The sequence below is a fragment of the Rutidosis leptorrhynchoides genome, chromosome 5, assembly GCF_046630445.1.
Source record: "Rutidosis leptorrhynchoides isolate AG116_Rl617_1_P2 chromosome 5, CSIRO_AGI_Rlap_v1, whole genome shotgun sequence".
In the NCBI taxonomy this organism is placed as follows: Eukaryota; Viridiplantae; Streptophyta; class Magnoliopsida; order Asterales; family Asteraceae; genus Rutidosis; species Rutidosis leptorrhynchoides.
Genome location: NC_092337.1, coordinates 438363242 through 438388884, shown reverse-complemented (window position 1 = coordinate 438388884; position 25643 = coordinate 438363242). Strand labels below are relative to the sequence as shown.

The 25643-nt window shown below is 32.3% G+C and overlaps 1 protein-coding gene across 1 annotated transcript; it reads right to left on the bottom strand.

Annotated features, from left to right (window-relative positions):
- Positions 1–19890: 19890 nt before the first annotated feature.
- Positions 19891–24209, bottom strand: LOC139846991 (DNA repair endonuclease UVH1). Its single transcript, XM_071836588.1, has 9 exons — positions 23569–24209; positions 23067–23371; positions 22754–22974; positions 22581–22663; positions 22280–22435; positions 21450–22139; positions 20932–21042; positions 20368–20852; positions 19891–20280 (listed from the first exon to the last, which is right to left on the bottom strand). The coding sequence occupies exons 1-9, from the start codon at positions 24136–24138 to the stop codon at positions 20070–20072; spliced, it is 2832 nt and encodes a 943-aa protein (XP_071692689.1). The 5' UTR covers positions 24139–24209; the 3' UTR covers positions 19891–20069.
- Positions 24210–25643: the final 1434 nt, after the last annotated feature.

Sequence of the window (25643 nt, the reverse complement as noted above, 5' to 3'; positions counted from 1 at the left end):
ATTGTTGGTATGTAGCGCAGCCTGTACTGCGGCTATGTTTGAAGCTAGAAAAGTACGGAATTCCTCTTCATTCATATTCACGGTGTGTCGAGTAGTCGGTGCCATTTCCTTCAAAATAGTTAAATGGAACAAGTTAATCATACAGAATATTAAGAGTAGTTAATAGTATTTCGTAGCATAATATGAACTCATTTATAAAAGCTTTTTCTTCATATTAGCGTTTTATAAGTTTAAATTCGGGTAGTACCTACCCGTTAAGTTCATACTTAGTAGCTAATATACAATTCAACTACTACAATTCTATATGAAAAACTGATTATAATAATATTTCGCGTTCAAACTTTTACACAAAATTTTACAAACTTACAATACCGCTTATTTTACATATAGCATGAAATATAGCACACAATAAATTTGATACAAGATGGTTGTGAAGATAATTCTAGCTAGTACACAAGTCGTTCAGCAAAGGCAATAAAGACACGTAATTCATACGTCCAGAAACAAGTCATGCATTCTGGTTTTACTAGGATTACTTCCCATCCTTGGTCTTGTGGAACATAACCGTTATGGCCGTTGATAAGACAGCGTGTTGTAATGTCGTCAAAGGGACGAGGGTTACGTAATGTCCAACAGTCCCGTAATAATCTAAAAACCTCATTTCTTACCCCAATTACCGACTCCGTCACTTGTGGAAACGTTTTGTTTAATAGTTGTAGCCCGATGTTCTTGTTCTCACTTTGGTGAGAAGCGAACATTACTAATCCGTAAGCATAACATGCTTCTTTATGTTGCATGTTAGTCGCTTTTTCTAAATCACGAAGTCCAATATTCGGATATATTGAGTCAAAATAATTTCTTAACCCGTTGCGTAAAATAGCATTTGGGTTCCCCGCAATATATGCGTCAAAGTAAACACATCGTAACTTATGGGTTTCCCAATGTGATATCCCCCATCTTTCAAACGAAAGTCTCTTATAAACCAAGACATTCTTGGAACGTTCTTCGAATGTCTTACAAACTGATCTCGCCTTAAATAGTTGTGCCGAGGAATTCTGGCCGACTCTAGACAAGATTTCATCAATCATGTCTCCGGGTAGGTCTCTTAAAATATTGGGTTGTCTATCCATTTTGTGTTTTTAAACTGTAAAATAGACAAGAGTTAGATTCATAAAAAAAATACTTATTAATACAAGCAATTTTTACATATATCATAAAGCATAAGCACACTATATTACATATATTACACCACACGAATACAACTATCTTATTCCGACTCGCTTGTTTCTTTTTCTTCGGTTTTGGTTCGTTTTGCCAAGTTTCTAGAGATATATGATGTTCCCCTAATACGAGCCGTCGTTATCCACATTGGTTTAGAAAAACCTGGTGGTTTAGAGGTTCCCGGGTCATTGTTACAACTTAAGGACTTCGGGGGTTGACGATACATATAAAGTTCATCGGGGTTGGAATTAGATTTTTCTATTTTTATGCCCTTTCCCTTATTATTTTCTTTTGCCTTTTTAAATTCAGTTGGGGTAATTTCTATAACATCATCGGAATTCTCGTCGGAATCCGATTCATCGGAGAATTGGTAATCCTCCCAATATTTTGCTTCATTGGCGGAAACACCATTGACCATAATTAACCTTGGTCGGTTGGTTGAGGATTTTCTTTTACTTAACCGTTTTATTATTTCCCCCACCGGTTCTATTTCTTCATCCGGTTCCGATTCTTCTTCCGGTTCCGATTCTTCTTCCGGTTCCGACTCTTCTTCCGGTTCCTCTTCGGGAACTTGTGAATCAGTCCACGAATCATTCCAATTTACATTTGACTCTTCATTATTATTAGGTGAGTCAATGGGACTTATTCTAGAGGTAGACATCTATCACATAATATCAAACGCGTTAAGAGATTAATATATCACATAATATTCACATGTTAAAAATATATAGTTTCCAACAAAATTTGTTAAGCAATCATTTTTCAAGTAAACACGGTCGAAGTCCAGACTCACTAATGCATCCTAACAAACTCGATAAGACATACTAATGCAAAATTCTGGTTCTCTAAGACCAACGCTCGGATACCAACTGAAATGTACCGTTCTTATTGATTAAAAACGTTCCATATTAATTGATTTCGTTGCGAGGTTTTGACCTCTATATTAGACGTTTTTCAAAGACTGCATTCATTTTAAAACAAACCATAACCTTTATTTCATCAATAAAGGTTTAAAAAGCTTTACGTAGATTATCAAATAATGATAATCTAAAATATCATGTCTACACACGACCATTACATAATGGTTTACAATACAAATATGTTACAACAAAATAAGTTTCTTGAATGCAGTTTTTACACAATATTATACAAGCATGGACTCCAAATCTCGTCCTTATTTAAGTATGCGATAGCGGAAGCTCTTAATAATCACCTGAGAATAAACATGCTTAAAACGTCAACAAAAATGTTGGTGAGTTATAGGTTTAAACTATATATATCAAATCATAATAATAGACCACAAGATTTCATATTTCAATACACATCCCATACATAGAGATAAAAATCATTCATATGGTGAACACCTGGTAACCGACATTAACAAGATGCATATATAAGAATATCCCCATCATTCCGGGACACCCTTCGGATATGATATAAATTTCGAAGTACTAAAGCATCCGGTACTTTGGATGGGGTTTGTTAAGCCCAATAGATCTATCTTTAGGATTCGCGTCAATTAGGGTGTCTGTTCCCTAATTCTTAGATTACCAGACTTAATAAAAAGGGGCATATTCGATTTCGATAATTCAACCATAGAATGTAGTTTCACGTACTTGTGTCTATTTTGTAAATCATTTATAAAACCTGCATGTATTCTCATCCCAAAAATATTAGATTTTAAAAGTGGGACTATAACTCACTTTCACAGATTTTTACTTCGTCGGGAAGTAAGACTTGGCCACTGGTTGATTCACGAACCTATAACAATATATACATATATATCAAAGTATGTTCAAAATATATTTACAACACTTTTAATATATTTTGATGTTTTAAGTTTATTAAATCAGCTGTCCTCGTTAGTAACCTACAACTAGTTGTCCACAGTTAGATGTACAGAAATAAATCGATAAATATTATCTTGAATCAATCCACGACCCAGTGTATACGTATCTCTGTATTGATCACAACTCAAACTATATATATTTTGGAATCAACCTCAACCCTGTATAGCTAACTCCAACATTCACATATAGAGTGTCTATGGTTGTTCCGAAATATATATAGATGTGTCGACATGATAGGTCGAAACATTGTATACGTGTCTATGGTATCTTAAGATTACCTAATATACAATACAAGTTGATTAAGTTATGGTTGGAATAGATTTGTTACCAATTTTCACGTAGCTAAAATGAGAAAAATTATCCAATCTTGTTTTACCCATAACTTCTTCATTTTAAATCCGTTTTGAGTGAATCAAATTGCTATGGTTTCATATTGAACTCTATTTTATGAATCTAAACAGAAAAAGTATAGGTTTATAGTCGGAAAAATAAGTTACAAGTCGTTTTTGTAAAGGTAGTCATTTCAGTCGAAAGAACGACGTCTAGATGACCATTTTAGAAAACATACTTCCACTTTGAGTTTAACCATAATTTTTGGATATAGTTTCATGTTCATAATAAAAATAATTTTCTCAGAATAACAACTTTTAAATCAAAGTTTATCATAGTTTTTAATTAACTAACCCAAAACAGCCCGCGGTGTTACTACGACGGCGTAAATCCGATTTTACGGTGTTTTTCGTGTTTCCAGGTTTTAAATTATTAAGTTAGCATATCATATAGATATATAACATGTGTTTAGTTGATTTTAAAAGTCAAGTTAGAAGGATTAACTTTTGTTTGCGAACAAGTTTAGAATTAACTAAACTATGTTCTAGTGATTACAAGTTTAAACCTTCGAATAAGATAGCTTTATATATATGAATCGAATGATGTTATGAACATCATTACTACCTTAAGTTCCTTGGATAAACCTACTGAAAAAGAGAAAAATGGATCTAGCTTCAACGGATCCTTGGATGGCTCGAAGTTCTTGAAGCAGAATCATGACACGAAAACAAGTTCAAGTAAGATCATCACTTGAAATAAGATTGTTATAGTTATAGAAATTGAACCAAAGTTTGAATATGATTATTACCTTGTATTATAATGATAACCTACTGTAAGAAACAAAGATTTCTTGAGGTTGGATGATCACCTTACAAGATTGGAAGTGAGCTAGCAAACTTGAAAGTATTCTTGATTTTATGTAACTAGAACTTGTAGAATATATGAAGAACACTTAGAACTTGAAGATAGAACTTGAGAGAGATCAATTAGATGAATAAAATTGAAGAATGAAAGTGTTTGTAGGTGTTTTTGGTCGTTGGTGTATGGATTAGATATAAAGGATATGTAATTTTGTTTTCATGTAAATAAGTCATGAATGATTACTCATATTTTTGTAATTTTATGAGATATTTCATGCTAGTTGCCAAATGATGGTTCCCACATGTGTTAGGTGACTCACATGGGCTGCTAAGAGCTGATCATTGGATTGTATATACCAATAGTACATACATCTAAAAGCTGTGTATTGTACGAGTACGAATACGGGTGCATACGAGTAGAATTGTTGATGAAACTGAACGAGGATGTAATTGTAAGCATTTTTGTTAAGTAGAAGTATTTTGATAAGTGTATTGAAGTCTTTCAAAAGTGTATAAATACATATTAAAACACTACATGTATATACATTTTAACTGAGTCGTTAAGTCATCGTTAGTCGTTACATGTAAGTGTTGTTTTGAAACCTTTAGGTTAACGATCTTGTTAAATTTTGTTAACCCAATGTTTATAATATCAAATGAGATTTTAAATTATTATATTATCATGATATTATCATGTATGAATATCTCTTAATATGATATATATGCATTAAATGTCTTTACAACGATAATCGTTACATATATGTCTCGTTTAAAAATCATTAAGTTAGTAGTCTTGTTTTTACATATGTAGTTCATTGTTAATATACTTAATGATATGTTTACTTATCATAGTATCATGTTAACTATATATATATATATCCATATATATGTCATCATATAGTTTTTACAAGTTTTAACGTTCGTGAATTACCGGTCAACTTGGGTAGTCAATTCTCTATATGAAACATATTTCAATTAATCAAGTCTTAACAAGTTTGATTGCTTAACATGTTGGAAACATTTAATCATGTAAATATCAATCTCAATTAATATATAAAAACATGGAAAAGTTCGGGTCACTACAAAAAATATATATAAAAAGGGAGTAATGAAACTCACAATACTGTATTTTGTAGTAAAAATACATATGACGAAACTGAACAATGCAGGGTTGGCCTCGGATTCACGAACCTATATCAATTGTATATCTATTAAAACATATAATGGAAATCACATAATTTCCTTTATTAATTATATATTATTTATGTGTTTGTAGTTTATATAATTTATATTAAATTCCATTTAAAAATATATACATATGTTAATAATTATTCTAATAATACTAATAAGTACATAATGATACTAATACTAATATGAATAATAATAATAACAGTTTGTGTTATTTTGATAATAATAATAATCCTAATCATAATAATAGTAATAATACACATATTAGTAATAATAATAATGATAAAAATTATAATTTTAGTAACAATAACAATAATAATAATAATAATAATGATAATTTTGGTAATGAAATCTACCTTCCAAAGCTTTTCTAAAAAAAACATGTCCCGAACAGGGCTCGAAACCGAGACCTCTCGCTCAACCGCAAACACACTTAACCATTCCCTCTATCTTGTTTATCTTATTCATTATGCAACTCAAAATACTTAACTAGTTCATGTTTCAACCCACTTCATCTTCTTCACCAAAATCCAAACGATCAAACAACTTCATTCTTAATAGTCAATCATCAAAATGGTTTTAGGACTTTTAAACAAACATGAAACAAAAAAATAAAAGTGTTCTTGTAATTAAGAAAATTCAAAAAAAACTGAAAAAGAGCTTACTGCTTGCTCGTAACTTCTTAAAAAAAAATAATGTTTTCAATTTTGAGTTCGTTTTGGACAATCTTTACAACATGAAATATGTTTCAAATCATTCCTAAAAACTTTGTGAATCATCAATTTTAACAGAAACATCAATTGGAACTCGAATTTGATTGTAGAATAATAGTTGACTTTTTAAAATTGAAACTTTGACTCGCAAATTCGAATTCGTTATTAAGAATTGGAACTTGAGAATTTACAGGAAGTTTAAGTAAATGATTCCTAACAACTCTGCATTTTTAGTTTTTGAAATTTGTTTCGAATTCAAGTTAGTGTATATCACTGTCAAGAACACATGAGCTCAAAATTTGGTTTTGAGATTAAGAATGTTATAGGTTATGATTACAACATGAATTGTGTTGCAAATCATTCCTATAATCTTTATGAATCATCAAATTAACTGGAAACATCAAGACAAACTCGAATTTGATTCAAGAACACTTAGTTGACTTTTAAAACCCAAAACTTTAACTCTCAAATTAGAGATTAATAGAAAGAATTGAGGATTTAAAGCTTACAGATAGTTTAAATGGACGATTCCTAACACTGCTACATTAATGGATTTTGAGGATTCGTTCGAATTTGAGTTATGGTATAAATGTATCAAGAACAGGGGACGGTTTTTAACTTCCTTATATTTTTCTGTTTTTGTTTTACAATTTGCAGCAAGGAGTGAATTATATAGTGAGATTGAGTGATTAATGTTTGTCTGTAATACTCCATGAAGTCGACAGATAACAATAACAGATATGAACAAAAATTTAACACAGTGTGATTTTGATGTTACACAAATTTACATGATTAGTTGATTTTTATAAGTTATATATATAATTAATATTAATAAATAAGAAAATATAAATCTATTTAATTATAATTCTATTAATAATAATTAATAATAATACTGATAATAATAATAATAATAATAATAATAATAATAATAATAATAATAATATAAAAACTATATTTTTAACTTGTAATTATATAGATTTTAATTATGTAATATTTCATATTTATATAACATACATTATATATTTTTAATATTTATACATTTTAACAATGTACATATAGTAATAGTTATGTATCGAAATCATATATATTCAAACTACTATATATAATTATTTTTTCATTATCAAGTAGATAAATATACTATCTATACTGAAATAAATAATCTCAGAGTATATTTAATACATTGTTAACATTGACAAATTATGTATATTCAATCCACTCACTATATCTACATAAACAGTCTTAGATAACAAGTTTAAGTTTCACTCATATCCACATAATAGTTCATTAATATATATAATTATTTACATGTATTGCTATTTATATATACATTTCTATTTACAATTAAATGTTCGTGAATCGTCGGGAATAGTCAAAAGTCAATTGCATATATGAAACAGTTCAAATTTTTTTGAGACTCAACATTACAGACTCTGCTTATCGTGTCAACATTAAATAAGAAATAATTTTAAATTTGGTCGGAAATCTCCGAGTCGTCACAATTACACCGGGATGATTGTTGGTTCGGACGAGCGGATGAATAAGATTTAGAATTTGAGATAGTATATTATCGTGACGAGATACTCTGGAAATGAGAGAGAAAATGGTGTCTCGAACAGGTTCGCCGGTAAGTGCTTCAGGTTCTTCGCCAAGAGGGGAATGTGGTGGATGGAAGGGAACACCTTCTTCTTGTCTCCAATGATTAAGTAGGCTACGAACCCATCCCTAATTCATCCAGAATAGGTGATGGCTGATTGGTTGATCCATTCCGGTTACACTGTCTTCGGAATTCAGGTGAATATCCATATCGGAATAGCTGTCAGAGTTTAAGGAATTTGAACTAGATACGGGATCCATATTGTATAATTAGGGAGATGATTTTTGATATGAATTAGATTATAGAATTTAGTTTGGTATTCTTCAATACATAATTTACATATGTATATATAATACCAAATTCCATAAATCACGGAGAAATTTTCGGAAGATGTCAGGAAAAGTTTACAGTAACAGATACGCTAAGATATGAATTTTTGTCTATACACTATTTATGCAATAAATGCAGGAAGACGTGTCTAGACTTAAGAATGATAAGTATGTAATTTTCGACAAGAAATGATAAGCAAAACTTTTAACATGCAGACACGGTCGAAGTCCAGACTTACTAATGCATCTTAACAACTATCAGTTAGACACACTCATGCAAGACCTGGTTCGCTAGGACCAACGCTCTGATACCAACTGTGACGATCGCTCCATATCCATATGGACGAACACGTCATTCATCGATTTCATTGCGAGGTATTTGACCTCTATATGATACGTTTTGTAAACATTGCATTCTTTTGAAAAGGCACACCATAAATGAATATTTAAATCAAAGGTTTTCGACATCTGATGATTTCTACATATAGACAATCACCGTAAATAATAGTTTACAATAGTATTTCCGTTGACAATGCAGTCAAAATAAGATACATGGTGATGATTTGGTGAATGCAACGTTTCCTTGAAAAATATGCCATGTAAGACTCCATGCACATAGCTTGTCTAACATATAAGCAAACAGCGGAAGACTTCTAGGGAACCTGAGAATAAACATGCTAATAAGTGTCAACACAAAGGTTGGTGAGTTCATAGTTTTAATGTTTTGCATAATCTGTACATAAAGGTGGATCACAAGATTTCAGTTGTTTCATCCAGAAACGTTTATCAAAATATTCTACAAGATTGAGCACCCTGGTAACTAAGCTTTAACGTTATAATAAGTACCCCTGTTTTAACATACATGCAACAAACATGTACAATACACGCAAACCAACGTGTACTAAACTCAAATAGCATACGTCTGTTTTATAGTTCAGGCTAGGGTTTCTATACCTGGAACAAACGGGGATGTCAAGCCCTATGGATCCATAGTTATGTACATATAGTAATAGTTATGTATCGAAATCATATATATTCAAACTACTATATATAATTATTTTTTCATTATCAAGTAGATAAATATACTATCTATACTGAAATAAATAATCTCAGAGTATATTTAATACATTGTTAACATTGACAAATTATGTATATTCAATCCACTCACTATATCTACATAAACAGTCTTAGATAACAAGTTTAAGTTTCACTCATATTCACATAATAGTTCATTAATATATATAATTATTTACATGTATTGCTATTTATATATACATTTCTATTTACAATTAAATGTTCGTGAATCGTCGGGAATAGTCAAAAGTCAATTGCATATATGAAACAGTTCAAATTTTTTGAGACTCAACATTACAGACTCTGCTTATCGTGTCAACATTAAATAAGAAATAATTTTAAATTTGGTCGGAAATCTCCGGGTCGTCACAGTACCTACCCGTTAAAGAAATTTCGTCCCGAAATTTGAGTGAGGTGGTCATGGCTAACAATACAATTGTTTTTCATGACAAATATGATTTGACAATTAGAGTTTTATCACTATTGAGTAATATTGATAAAATAATTCGATTACTCAAAGCGTATAAGTGAAACTATCACAAAAGATTAGAATAAGGTAATAGATATTCGTCTTTACTTTTGACGTACTCATGTTTGAATTTTCGTAATTCAAGGGATTTAAAAGAAAACCTTGAAAATCTATAAGATCTGATTCTTTGGTGAAAAAGAAAATTAAGATCTCTTTAATTAAATGCGATGATCTGCCTCGATTGCTTGGTCCGGTATTTCGCAATAAATCAACCTCTTTCATTCCCTTTATTTTCATCATCCCTATAACTTCTTCCTTAATCTATTCTTCCAAGGATTGTGTAAATGCTTAATCCAGTTTTAATTCTGAGCATTATTCTGGTCATTACAACAATAATCCTTCTCTTTCAATTGCCTCCAGAGGAATCTGTTTTCTTCTATTATGCCTTAGGGATTATTATCTTTCCAATTCTCCCGTGTCTTTATTTTGCTATTCACATTGATATACACAGTTTGTAATTTGTGGGTTTGTGATCGGCTTTGTATTTTCCTTTATATTTCGGAGCTCCATGCTCTTGTTTTCTCTTCCCGACTTCAAGTCAAGCGAATAATGGTCCAGAATTTGTAGATATAGAGTTTCGAATGATTATAATGTTCTAAGCAGGAAGGAACGTGATAGCACGATTTGATTTTCAAATTTATCAACATTACGGAAGATAGAACCATCAAGAATACATTTTCTTGATATGTCCAGAGGTTAATTAGAATGAAAGAGTTATGTAACATGGCACATGATGACGTTATGATCTGTGAATCATCACGTTCCATTTAGAAACTCAGCATGACTTACTGTAATATAATCACGTTGGCCGCGCATCATTATATTATACTAACTCATGCTTCAATTCCCAACACTTCTCCACAATTCATTCATAATTCATACTTAGATTTTTACAGAAACTTTCAATATAATGGAATACAGAAAACAAGAAGAGGTAGATAATTTTGGACATGAATATTTATGAAAATATCCTCAGAAATATCGAAGATATTTATGATGATATTTTGGAATTTCTAAGGTCGAAGGTTGATGAAGAAAAATTTTCCGCAAGATTTTAACATGACTTCGGAGCAAGATATTCTCTAAAGATTTCAACAGATCCAGAATTACCTGGATTCTTTGAATATAGGGTTTGGTCCTTGTATTTGTTCTTGGTCTCCTTCATGGTTAGCTCAACCCATTTTTCAGTATCAAATTTTTAATCGAGCGTTCCCAACACTCCATTCTTTATCATCAAACTTTTGACCGTTTAGACCATCTACAATTTTTCTGTTTCCTCTGCATTTAATGCTACGATATCTGAATTATCGATTATCAATCCGAGGTGGTTTCAAGAGAATTGTGTTTTTAGATGATTAAATGCTGATGATAATATGGTGAAATATAAAACGTTCTCTGGTAACAATAAATGAGCACACATATATATCAAGGTTATAATAAGGTTGTTTTGAGTGAAAAGTCAAAGCTGTCTTGCTGGAGCTGTGACAAAATTGGCTATTTTGAAAAAGAACTGCAAAGTTATTTTAGGTAATAATAACACTAAAGGAATTAGCACAGCTATGTGTTAAACGTTTACTCAGTTTCTGAGACTTTTTCAGGTGCATAACTATATGCATAAATCTTTCCTTCGGTAGATGAAATGCGGTTGGTTCATCCTCTCGATTGACGTGTTTTCAAGAATCAGGAAAGGTTTGAACGTAGATTGTAATCGTCAAGATATAAACGAGGTTTAAGATGAAATCAAGTGGCAACTTGAAGAGATGTTTAGTTTCATATGTTATAATCAATATTTTAATTCATTTTAATTGTCCAATGTCATTAGTCCATAGTCGATAGTCCACAGTTAACAGTCCAATAATTCATATATAGTTTAATATATAATATTCGAATTAATTAATATGTATCGTGACCCGTGTACATGTCTCAGACTCGATCACAACTCAAACTATATATATTATTGTAGAACCAACCTCAACCCTGTATAGCTAACTCCAGCATTACTGCATATAGAGTGTCTATGGTTATTCTAAATAATATATATAGATGCGTCGATATGATATGTCAAAACCTTGTATACGTGTCCCGATATTTAAATTGCGTAAAATAAATAACAGAAATTAAATAACGATAAATAAAGTGCGTAAAGTAAATAACAGAAATTAAATGACGATAAATAAATTGCGAGAATTAAAATTGCGATAAATAAATTGCGATAAATAAAATGTAATCAGTTAGCTAGGAACAGTTAGCTAGGAACAGTTAGCGTGGATTCTTAACAAAATTTCTCATAGTTAATTTATTTGTTTCTAACAAATTTTATTTTGTCCAATATTTTCTTCATTATGCCACTTGTTGGATTCTGATAAGTCAAAATCCAAATATGAAATTGAATGAAAAGGGTTATTCTGCGATGAACGGATATGTATATCGGTGGTTGTAAATAAGTTAGTAAATGACTGTTGAATTAGATTTGAAAGAATGTACAGTGTATTATTAATGTGAAATCTAAATATTCATCGGGTATTACCTACCCGTTAAAATATTTTCACCATTAACAGTTTGTACGAAAGAAATTTTAATTACAATCTTTATGAAAATATACTTACATATATATTTTCTTCAGATGTAATCATTGATTTAATGAGTCAATATGATATTAGACTCATTTGATTTATCGTTAGAATAAGAATATATAATCTCTAAAACATTAGAGATTATATAGTCGCCATGTCGAACGAAGATAAATGATGTAGAACGATTCGTGAACGATAATTATACTCGAGGTACAGAATGAGATGTTGAGGCATGGATTGTTGATGGTACTGGTGCTGTTACTGATGGTACTATTGGTGCCGGTGATGTTGCTGAAGCTGCTACATTTTGCACCATATTTTCCAAATTGATTACTCGAGCGCGAAGTTCGTTGACTTCTTCTATTACACCGGGGTGATTGTCGGTTCGGATGAGTGGATGAATAAGATCTAGAATTTGAGATAGTATATAATCGGGACGAGATACTCTGGAAATGAGAGAGAAAATAGTATCACGAACAGGTTCGCGGGTAAGTGCTTTAGGTTCTTCGCTAAGAGGTGAATTTGGTTGATGGAAAGGATCGCCTTCTTCTCGTCTCCATTGATTAAGTCGGCTACGAACCCATCAGATGAATTGGGGATGGATGATTGGTTGATTTATTCTGGTGACACTGCTTTCGGAGCTTAGGTGAAACTCCATATTGGAATAGCTGTCGGAATTCGATGAATTCGAACTGATTGAGGGATTCATCTCGTACGATCAGATGAAGGATTTTCGATAAGAAATAGATTATGGGATGTAGATTAGTACCCGGTAATACATAATTTACATATGCATATATAATACTAAAATCCCATAAGTTACGGAAGAATCTACGGAAGTTGTCAGGCAAAGTCTACAGTAACAGATATGCTAAGATATGAATTTAGTAGATACACTAAGATATGAATTTTGTGTATACACTATTAATGCAATCATTGCAGTAAGATGTGTCTAGACTAAAAATGATAAGCAGGTAATTTTCGACACGAAACGATAAGCAAAACTTTTGACATGCAGACACGGTCGAAGTCCAGACTCACTAATGCATCTAAACAACTATCAGTTAGACACACTAATACAAGACCTGGTTCGCTAAGACCACCGCTCTGATACCACCTGTAATGACCCGTCCTTATCCACCTGGACGAAGTCATCAACATTTGGTCCCATTGCGAGGTACTGACCTAAATATGCCATGAATGACTCCAAGTAATATCTTTAAAATGATCAAATGCACAGCGGAAGATTTCTTTCATACCTGAGAATAAACATGCTTAAAAGTGTCAACCAAAAGGTTGGTGAGTTCATAGGTTTATCATAACAATCATTTCAATATATTAATAGACCACAAGATTTCCGTTTATAAATATAGGTACACTCACAAGTGTATAAAAGTATTCTATAAGTTGTAGGCACCCGGTAACAAGCCTTAACGTTAGTGTTTTACCCTCTGAAGTACACCAGATCAGGTGTGTTTAAAATAACCTCGAAGTACTAAAGCATTCCATAGTCAGGATGGGGTTTGTCAGGCCCAATAGATCTATCTTTAGGATTCACGCCTACCGTACATAGACAAGTAGTTTAATGTTACCAAGCTAAGGGTATATTTCTGGTTTAAACCCACATAGAATTAGTTTTAGTACTTGTGCCTATTTCGTAAAACATTTATAAAACAGTGCATGTATTCTCAGCCCAAAAATATATATAAAAAGGGAGTAATGAAACTCACAATACTGTATTTTGTAGTAAAAATACATATGACGAAACTGAACAATGCAGGGTTGGCCTCGGATTCACGAACTTATATCAATTGTATATCTATTAAAACATATAATGGAAATCACATAATTTTCTTTATTAATTATATATTATTTATGTGTTTGTAGTTTATATAATTTATATTAAATTCCATTTAAAAATATATACATATGTTAATAATAATTCTAATAATACTAATAAGTACATAATGATACTAATACTAATATGAATAATAATAATAACAGTTTGTGTTATTTTGATAATAATAATAATCCTAATCATAATAATAGTAATAATACACATATTAGTAATAATAATAATGATAAAAATTATAATTTTAGTAACAATAACAATAATAATAATAATAATAATAATAATAATAATAATAATAATAATAATAATAATAATTTTGGTAATGAAATCTACCTTCCAAAGCTTTTCTAAAAAAAACATGTCCCGAACAGGGCTCGAACCCGAGACCTCTCGCTCAACCGCAAACACACTTAACCATTCCCTCTATCTTGTTTATCTTATTCATTATGCAACTCAAAATACTTAACTAGTTCATGTTTCAACCCACTTCATCTTCTTCACCAAAATCCAAACGATCAAACAACTTCATTCTTAATAGTCAATCATCAAAATGGTTTTAGGACTTTTAAACAAACATGAAACAAAAAAATAAAAGTGTTCTTGTAATTAAGAAAATTCAAAAAAAAACTGAAAAAGAGCTTACTGCTTGCTCGTAACTTCTTAAAAAAAAAATAATGTTTTCAATTTTGAGTTCATTTTGGACAATCTTTACAACATGAAATATGTTTCAAATCATTCCTAAAAACTTTGTGAATCATCAATTTCAACAGAAACATCAATTGGAACTCGAATTTGATTGTAGAATAATAGTTGACTTTTTAAAATTGAAACTTTGACTCGCAAATTCGAATTCGTTATTAAGAATTGGAACTTGAGAATTTACAGGAAGTTTAAGTAAATGATTCCTAACAACTCTGCATTTTTAGTTTTTGAAATTTGTTTCGAATTCAAGTTAGTGTATATCACTGTCAAGAACACATGAGCTCAAAATTTGGTTTTGAGATTAAGAATGTTATAGGTTATGATTACAACATGAATTGTGTTGCAAATCATTCCTATAATCTTTATGAATCATCAAATTAACTGGAAACATCAAGACAAACTCGAATTTGATTCAAGAACACTTAGTTGACTTTTAAAACCCAAAACTTTAACTCTCAAATTAGAGATTAATAGAAAGAATTGAGGATTTAAAGCTTACAGATAGTTTAAATGGACGATTCCTAACACTGCTACATTAATGGATTTTGAGGATTCGTTCGAATTTGAGTTATGGTATAAATGTATCAAGAACAGGGGACGGTTTTTAACTTCCTTATATTTTTCTGTTTTTGTTTTACAATTTGCAGCAAGGAGTGAATTATATAGTGAGATTGAGTGATTAATGTTTGTCTGTAATACTCCATGAAGTCGACAGATAACAATAACAGATATGAACAAAAATTTAACACAGTGTGATTTTGATGTTACACAAATTTACATGATTAGTTGATTTTTATAAGTTATATATATAATTAATATTAATAAATAAGAAAATATAAATCTATTTAATTATAATTCTATTAATAATAATTAATAATAATACTGATAATAATAATAATAATAATATTATAAAAACTATATTTTTAACTTGTAATTATATAGATTTTAATTATGTAATATTTCATATTTATATAACATACATTATATATTTTTAATATTTATACATTTTAACAATGTACATATAGTAATAGTTATGTATCGAAATCATATATATTCAAACTACTATATATAATTATTTTTTCATTATCAAGTAGATAAATATACTATCTATACTGAAATAAATAATCTCAGAGTATATTTAATACATTGTTAACATTGACAAATTATGTATATTCAATCCACTCACTATATCTACATAAACAGTCTTAGATAACAAGTTTAAGTTTCACTCATATCCACATAATAGTTCATTAATATATATAATTATTTACATGTATTGCTATTTATATATACATTTCTATTTACAATTAAATGTTCGTGAATCGTCGGGAATAGTCAAAAGTCAATTGCATATATGAAACAGTTCAAATTTTTTTGAGACTCAACATTACAGACTCTGCTTATCGTGTCAACATTAAATAAGAAATAATTTTAAATTTGGTCGGAAATCTCCGAGTCGTCACAATTACACCGGGATGATTGTTGGTTCGGACGAGCGGATGAATAAGATTTAGAATTTGAGATAGTATATTATCGTGACGAGATACTCTGGAAATGAGAGAGAAAATGGTGTCTCGAATAGGTTCGTCGGTAAGTGCTTCAGGTTCTTCGCCAAGAGGGGAATGTGGTGGATGGAAGGGAACACCTTCTTCTTGTCTCCAATGATTAAGTAGGCTACGAACCCATCCCTAATTCATCCAGAATAGGTGATGGCTGATTGGTTGATCCATTCCGGTTACACTGTCTTCGGAATTCAGGTGAATATCCATATCGGAATAGCTGTCAGAGTTTAAGGAATTTGAACTAGATACGGGATCCATATTGTATAATTAGGGAGATGATTTTTGATATGAATTAGATTATAGAATTTAGTTTGGTATTCTTCAATACATAATTTACATATGTATATATAATACCAAATTCCATAAATCACGGAGAAATTTTCGGAAGATGTCAGGAAAAGTTTACAGTAACAGATACGCTAAGATATGAATTTTTGTCTATACACTATTTATGCAATAAATGCAGGAAGACGTGTCTAGACTTAAGAATGATAAGTATGTAATTTTCGACAAGAAATGATAAGCAAAACTTTTAACATGCAGACACGGTCGAAGTCCAGACTTACTAATGCATCTTAACAACTATCAGTTAGACACACTCATGCAAGACCTGGTTCGCTAGGACCAACGCTCTGATACCAACTGTGACGATCGCTCCATATCCATATGGACGAACACGTCATTCATCGATTTCATTGCGAGGTATTTGACCTCTATATGATACGTTTTGTAAACATTGCATTCTTTTGAAAAGGCACACCATAAATGAATATTTAAATCAAAGGTTTTCGACATCTGATGATTTCTACATATAGACAATCACCGTAAATAATAGTTTACAATAGTATTTCCGTTGACAATGCAGTCAAAATAAGATACATGGTGATGATTTGGTGAATGCAACGTTTCCTTGAAAAATATGCCATGTAAGACTCCATGCACATAGCTTGTCTAACATATAAGCAAACAGCGGAAGACTTCTAGGGAACCTGAGAATAAACATGCTAATAAGTGTCAACACAAAGGTTGGTGAGTTCATAGTTTTAATGTTTTGCATAATCTGTACATAAAGGTGGATCACAAGATTTCAGTTGTTTCATCCAGAAACGTTTATCAAAATATTCTACAAGATTGAGCACCCTGGTAACTAAGCTTTAACGTTATAATAAGTACCCCTGTTTTAACATACATGCAACAAACATGTACAATACACGCAAACCAACGTGTACTAAACTCAAATAGCATACGTCTGTTTTATAGTTCAGGCTAGGGTTTCTATACCTGGAACAAACGGGGATGTCAAGCCCTATGGATCCATATACTACTACTCGCGCCCACCAGTTCTTATAACTGTCAGTTACTAGTTACCAAAGCTAAGGCATTTTCGGTTCAAACTCAGTGTAGAATTTAGTATGTACTTGTATCCATTGCGTTTAAAATAAAGTGCATGTATTCTCAGCCCAAAAATATAGATTGCAAAAGCAATTAAAAAGGGAGCAAATGAAATTCACATTAGCAACACATAAATTCGTTCACCGAAATGTGACCGAAACTCGGAATACCAAATAACCGTAGATCTCAAAGTATCAATATTGTGATTCAATATTGCAGAAAAGTACGTAGACGCAACGGAGATGATAAACACTAGGTTTGACCTTTGACTCATGAACATAACCCCCAAGTAATACCCATAACCTCCATAGCTATAACCCATAATTTCCTTAGCTTTAACCCGTTCGAAAAGCTTGTTTTGAAAATAACATGCTCATGACTCCGTCGTAGCATTTTATGTATAAATACGAATACTACTAATAATATTAATAAAAATAATAATAATAATAATAATAATAATAATAATAATAATAATAATAATAATAATAATAATAATAATAATAATAATAATAATAATAATAATAATAATAATAATAATAATAATAATAATAATATAAATATATATAGGGAGAGCAGATAGATAGAGAAGGATATATGTTTTTACTCGAACTGAAATCGAACGAATTTATAGCATCATTTCTGTCCCAGCACCTCATGCGATCGCATGAGGTTTGTATGGGATTCTCATGCGATCGCATGAGTCCCTCAGCCAGCTCACAATGATTTGTCTCGTTGTTCGTCGACATATTATTTAATTATATATAATATATTTAATTTATATAATTAATTATATATTATATTATATTCACGTGTATAGTTGACTTGTAATTTTTGGTCCGTTGACTCGTACGTTGTCACTCGACTTATGTCCCGATTCCGGTTTCTCGAATGCATTTTCGTACGCTTAGAAAATTAGTACTTTTCGTTACGCGACGTGTACCTTTATCAAAAATTAAACTTAATCATTGATAAACTATGTCACTCGAAGTGTAGCTTTAATCAATCAAGTGTTTTGGTTATTTGCTTCTATAAATCATCGTCTCGTAGTATATACATATACATATATACATTTTTATTTTGAAATAGTGTTTTACTGTATCAAAGTTACTTTTTACTGTAGCAAATAGTGATTTTCGAAAACAATGTAGCTTTTCGGGTACTGTAGCAATTCGAAAATACTGTAGCAAATTAGTGTTTTACTGGTTCATCTTAAACGTTTTAGTTAACTTATCTAAATATCAATCGAATCAATAATCGAATGTTACTATCGTTTACTAAATAACTTGAAATCATATATATATATATATATATATATATATATATATATATATATATATATATATATATATATATATATATATATATATATATATATATATATATATATATATATATATGCACATTAAGTTATATATATATATTGTTCGTGAATCTTCGAGAACAGTCAAAGAATAATTGATTACATGAATATAGTTCCAAAACTTTGAGACTCAACATTACAGACTTTGCTTATCGTGTCGAAAACATTAAATCATTTAAAGATAAAGTTTAAATTTGGTCAGAAATTTTCGGGTCGTCACATGTTGGGTTCGAAAGCTTTGAGTTTTGCTTCTCAAAATGTCACCGAAGTTACGTTCAAATCCATACCTAATCCCAATTGATTGTTACCCTTATAATTCGAAAGCTTTGGGTTTTTTCAGTAGTTTAAGAAATCTTGGTGGTGTTTGATCGACGACGATGAGTGGGGTTTAGGGAGTTCGTGAACTCAATTGGTAATCGGTTCGTGTTTGCATCGATACATCTCTCGTGGTTCTCGGTGCAGTCATGCCGCCTTGGTCTCTCTCGATAATTCGATTGTTGATGGGACAAATGTACGATTCATTAGAGTTTTACTTTTTTGCGCCTTCGGTTTCTGTGGTAGTCATTTCATGTGTTTATCTTGGGCGTTGTTGCATGGAGTCGCAGGCGTTTAAACTTTCAGTTGGTTGGTAGTGTATTTTGTTTGGTTAGTTTTAAGGTGTTAGATTTGTATCAATGTATCAAAGCTTGACTCAATCATTCTACGTATGATCGTTGTGGTGTTTAAAAGAACCTAAGATGGCCAAGAAATGTTAAACTACCTTGATTCAACCCGAAAACATGAATTAAATGAAATTATGGTGTGAAATGTAACAGTAAAAAGAATTACAACATTACATTAAGGTTAATTTCTCGATTCGCTCATGCCAGACTTGACTCGTTCCCGATCTTTTACAACAAATGCAGTGGTTAAGATAAAATCGCCATCTTTAAAAACGAAGCTATAACAAAGTCGGATACTTGGCATCGAGAAAGTCCCTTAAAGTCTTAGCCGATTTCTGACCACCCATTAGTTCAGCTAGTCTTTCAACCGGCATGAGTGCCAGATCAGCCAAACTGGTGCAACCATCCATTATGGCCCGGTAGTTAGAATCGGTCACACCCGGTAACCGCCTTAAAAACTCAACAGCAGATGTATTGTAATTCTCAGCTCTGTAATACAATAATAATAATAATAAAATAACATTCACGTTTGATTATGTCTACACAAATATATTGTTATGAAACAATAATTTATACCTGACGTCATCTTCTATAATACCTTCTTCTGAAGGTACTCCAACTCTAGTTGCCTTAGCTTCATCAGGTTCATCCTGATTCAATTTTAGAGACGCGAAAATTTCGGCAGTCGCATGCAAGCTACGCGACCACACAATTCGCAAACGAGGAAAATGTAGAACCAATAACGATAGTTTTGATATGATATTATGAGGCGTGACATCATCACTAATCTCACTTGATGACTGAAATGAAAAGCTTTTGTCTTGTGAAAACTCGATTAAAAGCACGGGTATTTGATAATAACGAACCATCATTTCAGCTTGGTGAAAAAGACGGCCCGACGCAAAACTACCGAAAAGATCTTGTATACTTTTTCGTTCGACGCATATCATCGGGGACAAAATGTAATCGCCAACTTCGAGTGTAACCGGAATTATGTTCATGCCCTTTTGATGAAGTACGTTTGGAAGGCTACTCATGAATTCCCTCATATCCACTATAACCTATATCGAAAAACGTAAGGGCATAATTGTCATTTGTACAATTTGTAAAAAAAATAAAATATAAAAAAGTTTTGCATACTTGCATCTCTTTGGTAGCACCCTTCTGTCCACCTGCTTTTCTAGTTACCGAATTTTGTTTCGATGGAGATTCGGTATCAATGGCCGAATTTAAGCCGAGGCCATGCGCAACCTGATGAAATTTAATATATTGGAATTAGAATAATTAGAATAAAGTGGAATTGAGCACAAAAGATTACGGAAATAAACGGGTTTGGGTCTAAATGGGCAGCTTTTTTAGATAGGTCAAAATGGGTTGAGTTGGATTGGGTCGGGTTGGGTCGAGCCCTGTTTTTCAAAGTTTCTTAAACTCGTAAAACCTAATATTTTTAAAATCACGTAAAGACCCGATAAGACCCATTAAGGACCCGTTGGACATTATATATATTTGTTAGATTTCATATGGGTCTAAATTGGACCCATTCTTTAACTTTCTTATGGCCCGATTGGTTAGGTACCTAACCAATTGGACTCATTTTTCAAGCTATGGGTCTCAATTGCAGGGTATTATTATATTATAAAAATATAAGAGAACTAAACCTGATCAACTGGCAACATCATCATCGATTTCTGCCTAATCAGAGATTCAAACGCCCCGTTTTCACGACGTATACTCGCCTCAAACTTTTGCACTTCTGTAGAATCTTCATAAAACAAAAAATAAACTTTCACCTTTTTTAAGGGATTTTCAGCTTTATATACTTCTATTTCCCGTACAAACGCAATGTCGGGATGATAAACAACAATCGCAGACGGCTTCAAAACGTCAAATACGTGCTGACCACTTTCATACGCATAATAATGAACCGGAGGAATCTTTTTCCCGTTACTAGGTTTCTCAACATGTTTCTTAAGAACACTTTCACGACTAGTTAAAGTTTCAATCTTTTTAGTCTCGGTTTCCTTACCCACCGATGCATCACTTTTATTCTTAATTTTTCCTTTTGGGTTTCGTTTTTTCCGTCCGTTATTGACCGCAGGTTCGTCTACCGATTCGATAACTTTTACAGTTTGCTTGCTTATTTCCGTTGCGGCAGCTAAAAGTGCATCGTTTTCTTGTAGTACTATGTTACTACTACTACTTTCTATTCCCTTACTAGGTGAAATAGTGACGGTTCCGTCAAGTACTCCGAAACCTTTAGGGTTTTGCGGTTTTTTCTTGTTACGTTTTGGTAACGCGTGCAATTGCACCTTGCTAAGCAAATATTTCTCCCACTCTCCCCGCATCACCTAATAAGAACAAGAATCAAGAATCAAGAATCAAGAATCAAGAATATATATGAAAAAGGAAATTAAAAAGGTAACTACAACTGCTAGCAAATCTAATAAATCGTATGCTTGTGAAAGTTATATTACAAGATGACGAGAACCTTATTTGGGTCGTTCGTGATACACTCCTCAAGCTGCACACATGAGTGTTCATCTTTACATGCAACCAAAACAATGCCATTATCTTCGACAACACATTCATCACTTGATGTGCCTTCTTGTTTCTCCCTATCGGCTTCTATTTCTTCAAGAATCTCCTACATTAGGTGCAACCAAAACGTGAATCAAGAATCATAGATTAGTAAACATTAATCAACAAATACATAAGTGTCTTATAATCCTAAATTGATAACATGATATGACCACATATATCGGGATAAAAAACGAAAATCACTCACTCACACGCAATACTTTCCATTTCGGTGCCTCCTCCAAAACTTCCTCCAATATTACCCTACTATTTGCATTCATCGTCTGTGTATTATCTATAAATACACATTAAGTTAATAAAACTTGTTATTATATACAAAAAATAGATTAATTAAGAAATAGTTGGCAAATGGCAATTTCATTACCTTCTTTATCCTTGTTGCTATCATCCAACTTCCTCCTTTTGGACTTCACACTTTTAGCTGGGGAAGTCAAAGTTTCGCCATTCGACCTCCCAAAATGATAAACCCGTTTTTTAGCGTACTCAAATATCTTATAACTAGACTCTGCAAATATCCATACAGACCGAAAACTCTCTGATGCCCTCAATGAATCCAAATACTTCAAATAAGTCACCGCATCATACCTAACCCAAACCAAAACAACAAAAAAATCAAATCTTTACAACTTAATCAACCATCATAAATAGATCAATCGATAAACCATTCTCAGTAGTACCTTACAAGATAATCCAGAAGCTTCCTCAACGTTTTCAAATCCGAGACAAGTTGCTTAGTCTTTTTACCCAACGTATGCCAAATTGGATCCAATTGTCGTCTTACAATTTCATCAAACGACTTAAACAAACCATTCTCCACCGTTAGATCTTCTACATCAACCTTATTAGTCTTCCTCATCTCCTTCAAACAAGCATCCATTACCTCAATCACCGCCTTCTGAATCCCTACCATGTAACCAGACATCGGAACCCTAATGTCCACCACTTCTGGTGGGTCCCTCTCTAAATCCTCTGATACATATACCTGTCATTTTTGGCACCACAACAAGTCAATTCAACTAATCCCATTCAATATAAACAGTACCTTGTTGACACATACATATATATGGATTATTGTATGCATCCTACATTCAAATTTGTTACTGTATGTATAATGACACGTTTTAAGTATAATGTATCCATCATTCAAATTGGTTACTGTAAGTATATTACTTTCCATACCTGAAACCTAGGCCACAAATGAAGTTTTCTAAGAAACAGGCATTTAAGTGTTCTTTCAGCTTTAGCAAATCCAGATACCATAGCATGAGGCCGATCACAAAACGCACGAACATACAAATTCTTATTAGAAGACCTAAGAATCCTAACAATGAAAGCTTCCGTACATGTTTCCGATAACGAATGCGCATTAAGCAGAACAATTCCGGCAACGGCGGACGTCGGAAGACGACGCGTGAGAAGATCAACAATCAAAATACGAGCGGTAATGAAAAAAGCGTTGCCGGAGGAATAAAGTGACAGACGCTGATGTGCCGGAAGGTCGGAAGTGATCTCCGAGGGTAAATTTGTAATTTCGCTGTTAGGGTTAGGGTTTAGGGATGTGAGGATTGATTGTTTTTGAGAAGGAGATGCAGATAGGATAAGAAGAGTACCTTCTGAAGGATGATGTAAGCGAAGAAGACAGGCGATGAGTTTGTGAAGACCGAGGCCGGAAGAAAGGACAACGAGACCGCCGCCGGCAGCGGGTTCTTCTAGAAGATCGGAAATTATGTGGTCGTAAAATTGAACCATTTTATTCTTGTGATGGTTGTGGATGATTTAGCACCGATTGATTTATATCTGAATGATGCAAAATCTCCAATCTGCATATAAAAACAGTTTTGATAAGTTTTTGAATGGACAATTTTGAATGTAATTAAACCCAATCGAGCGAACATAAATGGAATTTGTACCTGAACGAGAGAATCAGAGAAACAGGTGCAAAGGAACCTGAAAGAGAGAACCTTGTTCGATTCAGTATATATTTTATTTGGGTACAAGTGTAGCTGCTGATTTATAATGGGCTGGCCTATGATCAGAATCATATGGGCTGAGTCCAGAATCATAACCATATGCCATTCCTCAGTTGGCCTATATTGTTTTAAGTTCTAAGATTAATACAAGGAGATTTGATAAAACAAAATGAATAACGGCTAAACACAAATGATTTAAAGGTTATCGTTAAACTTTGTCCTAAACGAAATTAACTTGTTTTAAAATCATCATCCATGAATGAAATTTATAATAATGTAAAATCTGTCAAATATGGAGGCTTGGTTGGTGAATTCTATGGTCAAATACACACATGTATATTGTGGTATAAGACTTGGTAAAACTTGACATACTATACCTACCAAATTGTCTATTAAATATTTACCATTTAGCCATCTTGAATTAGTATAAATAGAGCAACATGTAAGCTCATTTATACATCCCATATTCATTCTTCAATCTTGTATTCTAGTAGATAAATAGAGAGTTGTGAGTATTAATCTCCTAATTACAAGAGATATAAAGATTGATACTTATCCTTGTAATTAGAGAGAAAGTGTAATTCCTATTTTTCTTATTAGTGAAACGTTTCTTTCCTTGCCCGTGGTTTTTACCCTATTGGGGTTTTTCACGTTAAATCTTGGTGTTCCTTTATTGTCATTATTTCGAGTATTACTAGCGGTTTGCTATAATTCGGTGTCGCTTTTCACAACAAGTGGTATCAAGAGCTAAGGTCTAATATCTAGTGTGTATTAATCTACTTATCGTATGCTCTGTGGTTACCACGAGAGTGGATCGTCCACATCAGAAAATAAGTAAGATTATTTTCACTCGGTAAAAGTCCTTGGGTGTTATTTCAAGAAAAATAGTATTGTCGAAAAGAAGATTGTAATTATAGCAATGTCTACGAAATTTGAAATTGAAAAGTTCAACGGGAGTAACTTCTCGTTATGGAAACTAAAGATGAAAGCTATCTTGAGAAAGGATAAGTGTTTGGCGGCCATCAGTGGACGTTTCGCCGAAGTCACTGATGAAAAATGGGAAGAGATGGACGGCCAGGCTATCGCAAATCTTCATCTGGCACTAGCAGATGGCGTTTTGTCTAGCATTGAAGAAAAGAAGACTGCGAAAGAGATTTGGGATCACCTCGTAAAATTGTACGAGACCAAATCACTCCACAACAAGATATTCCTTAAGAGGAAACTTTATGCGCTACGCATGTGTGATGCCCCGTACAAAACCATCGTGTACGAATCATCAACAAC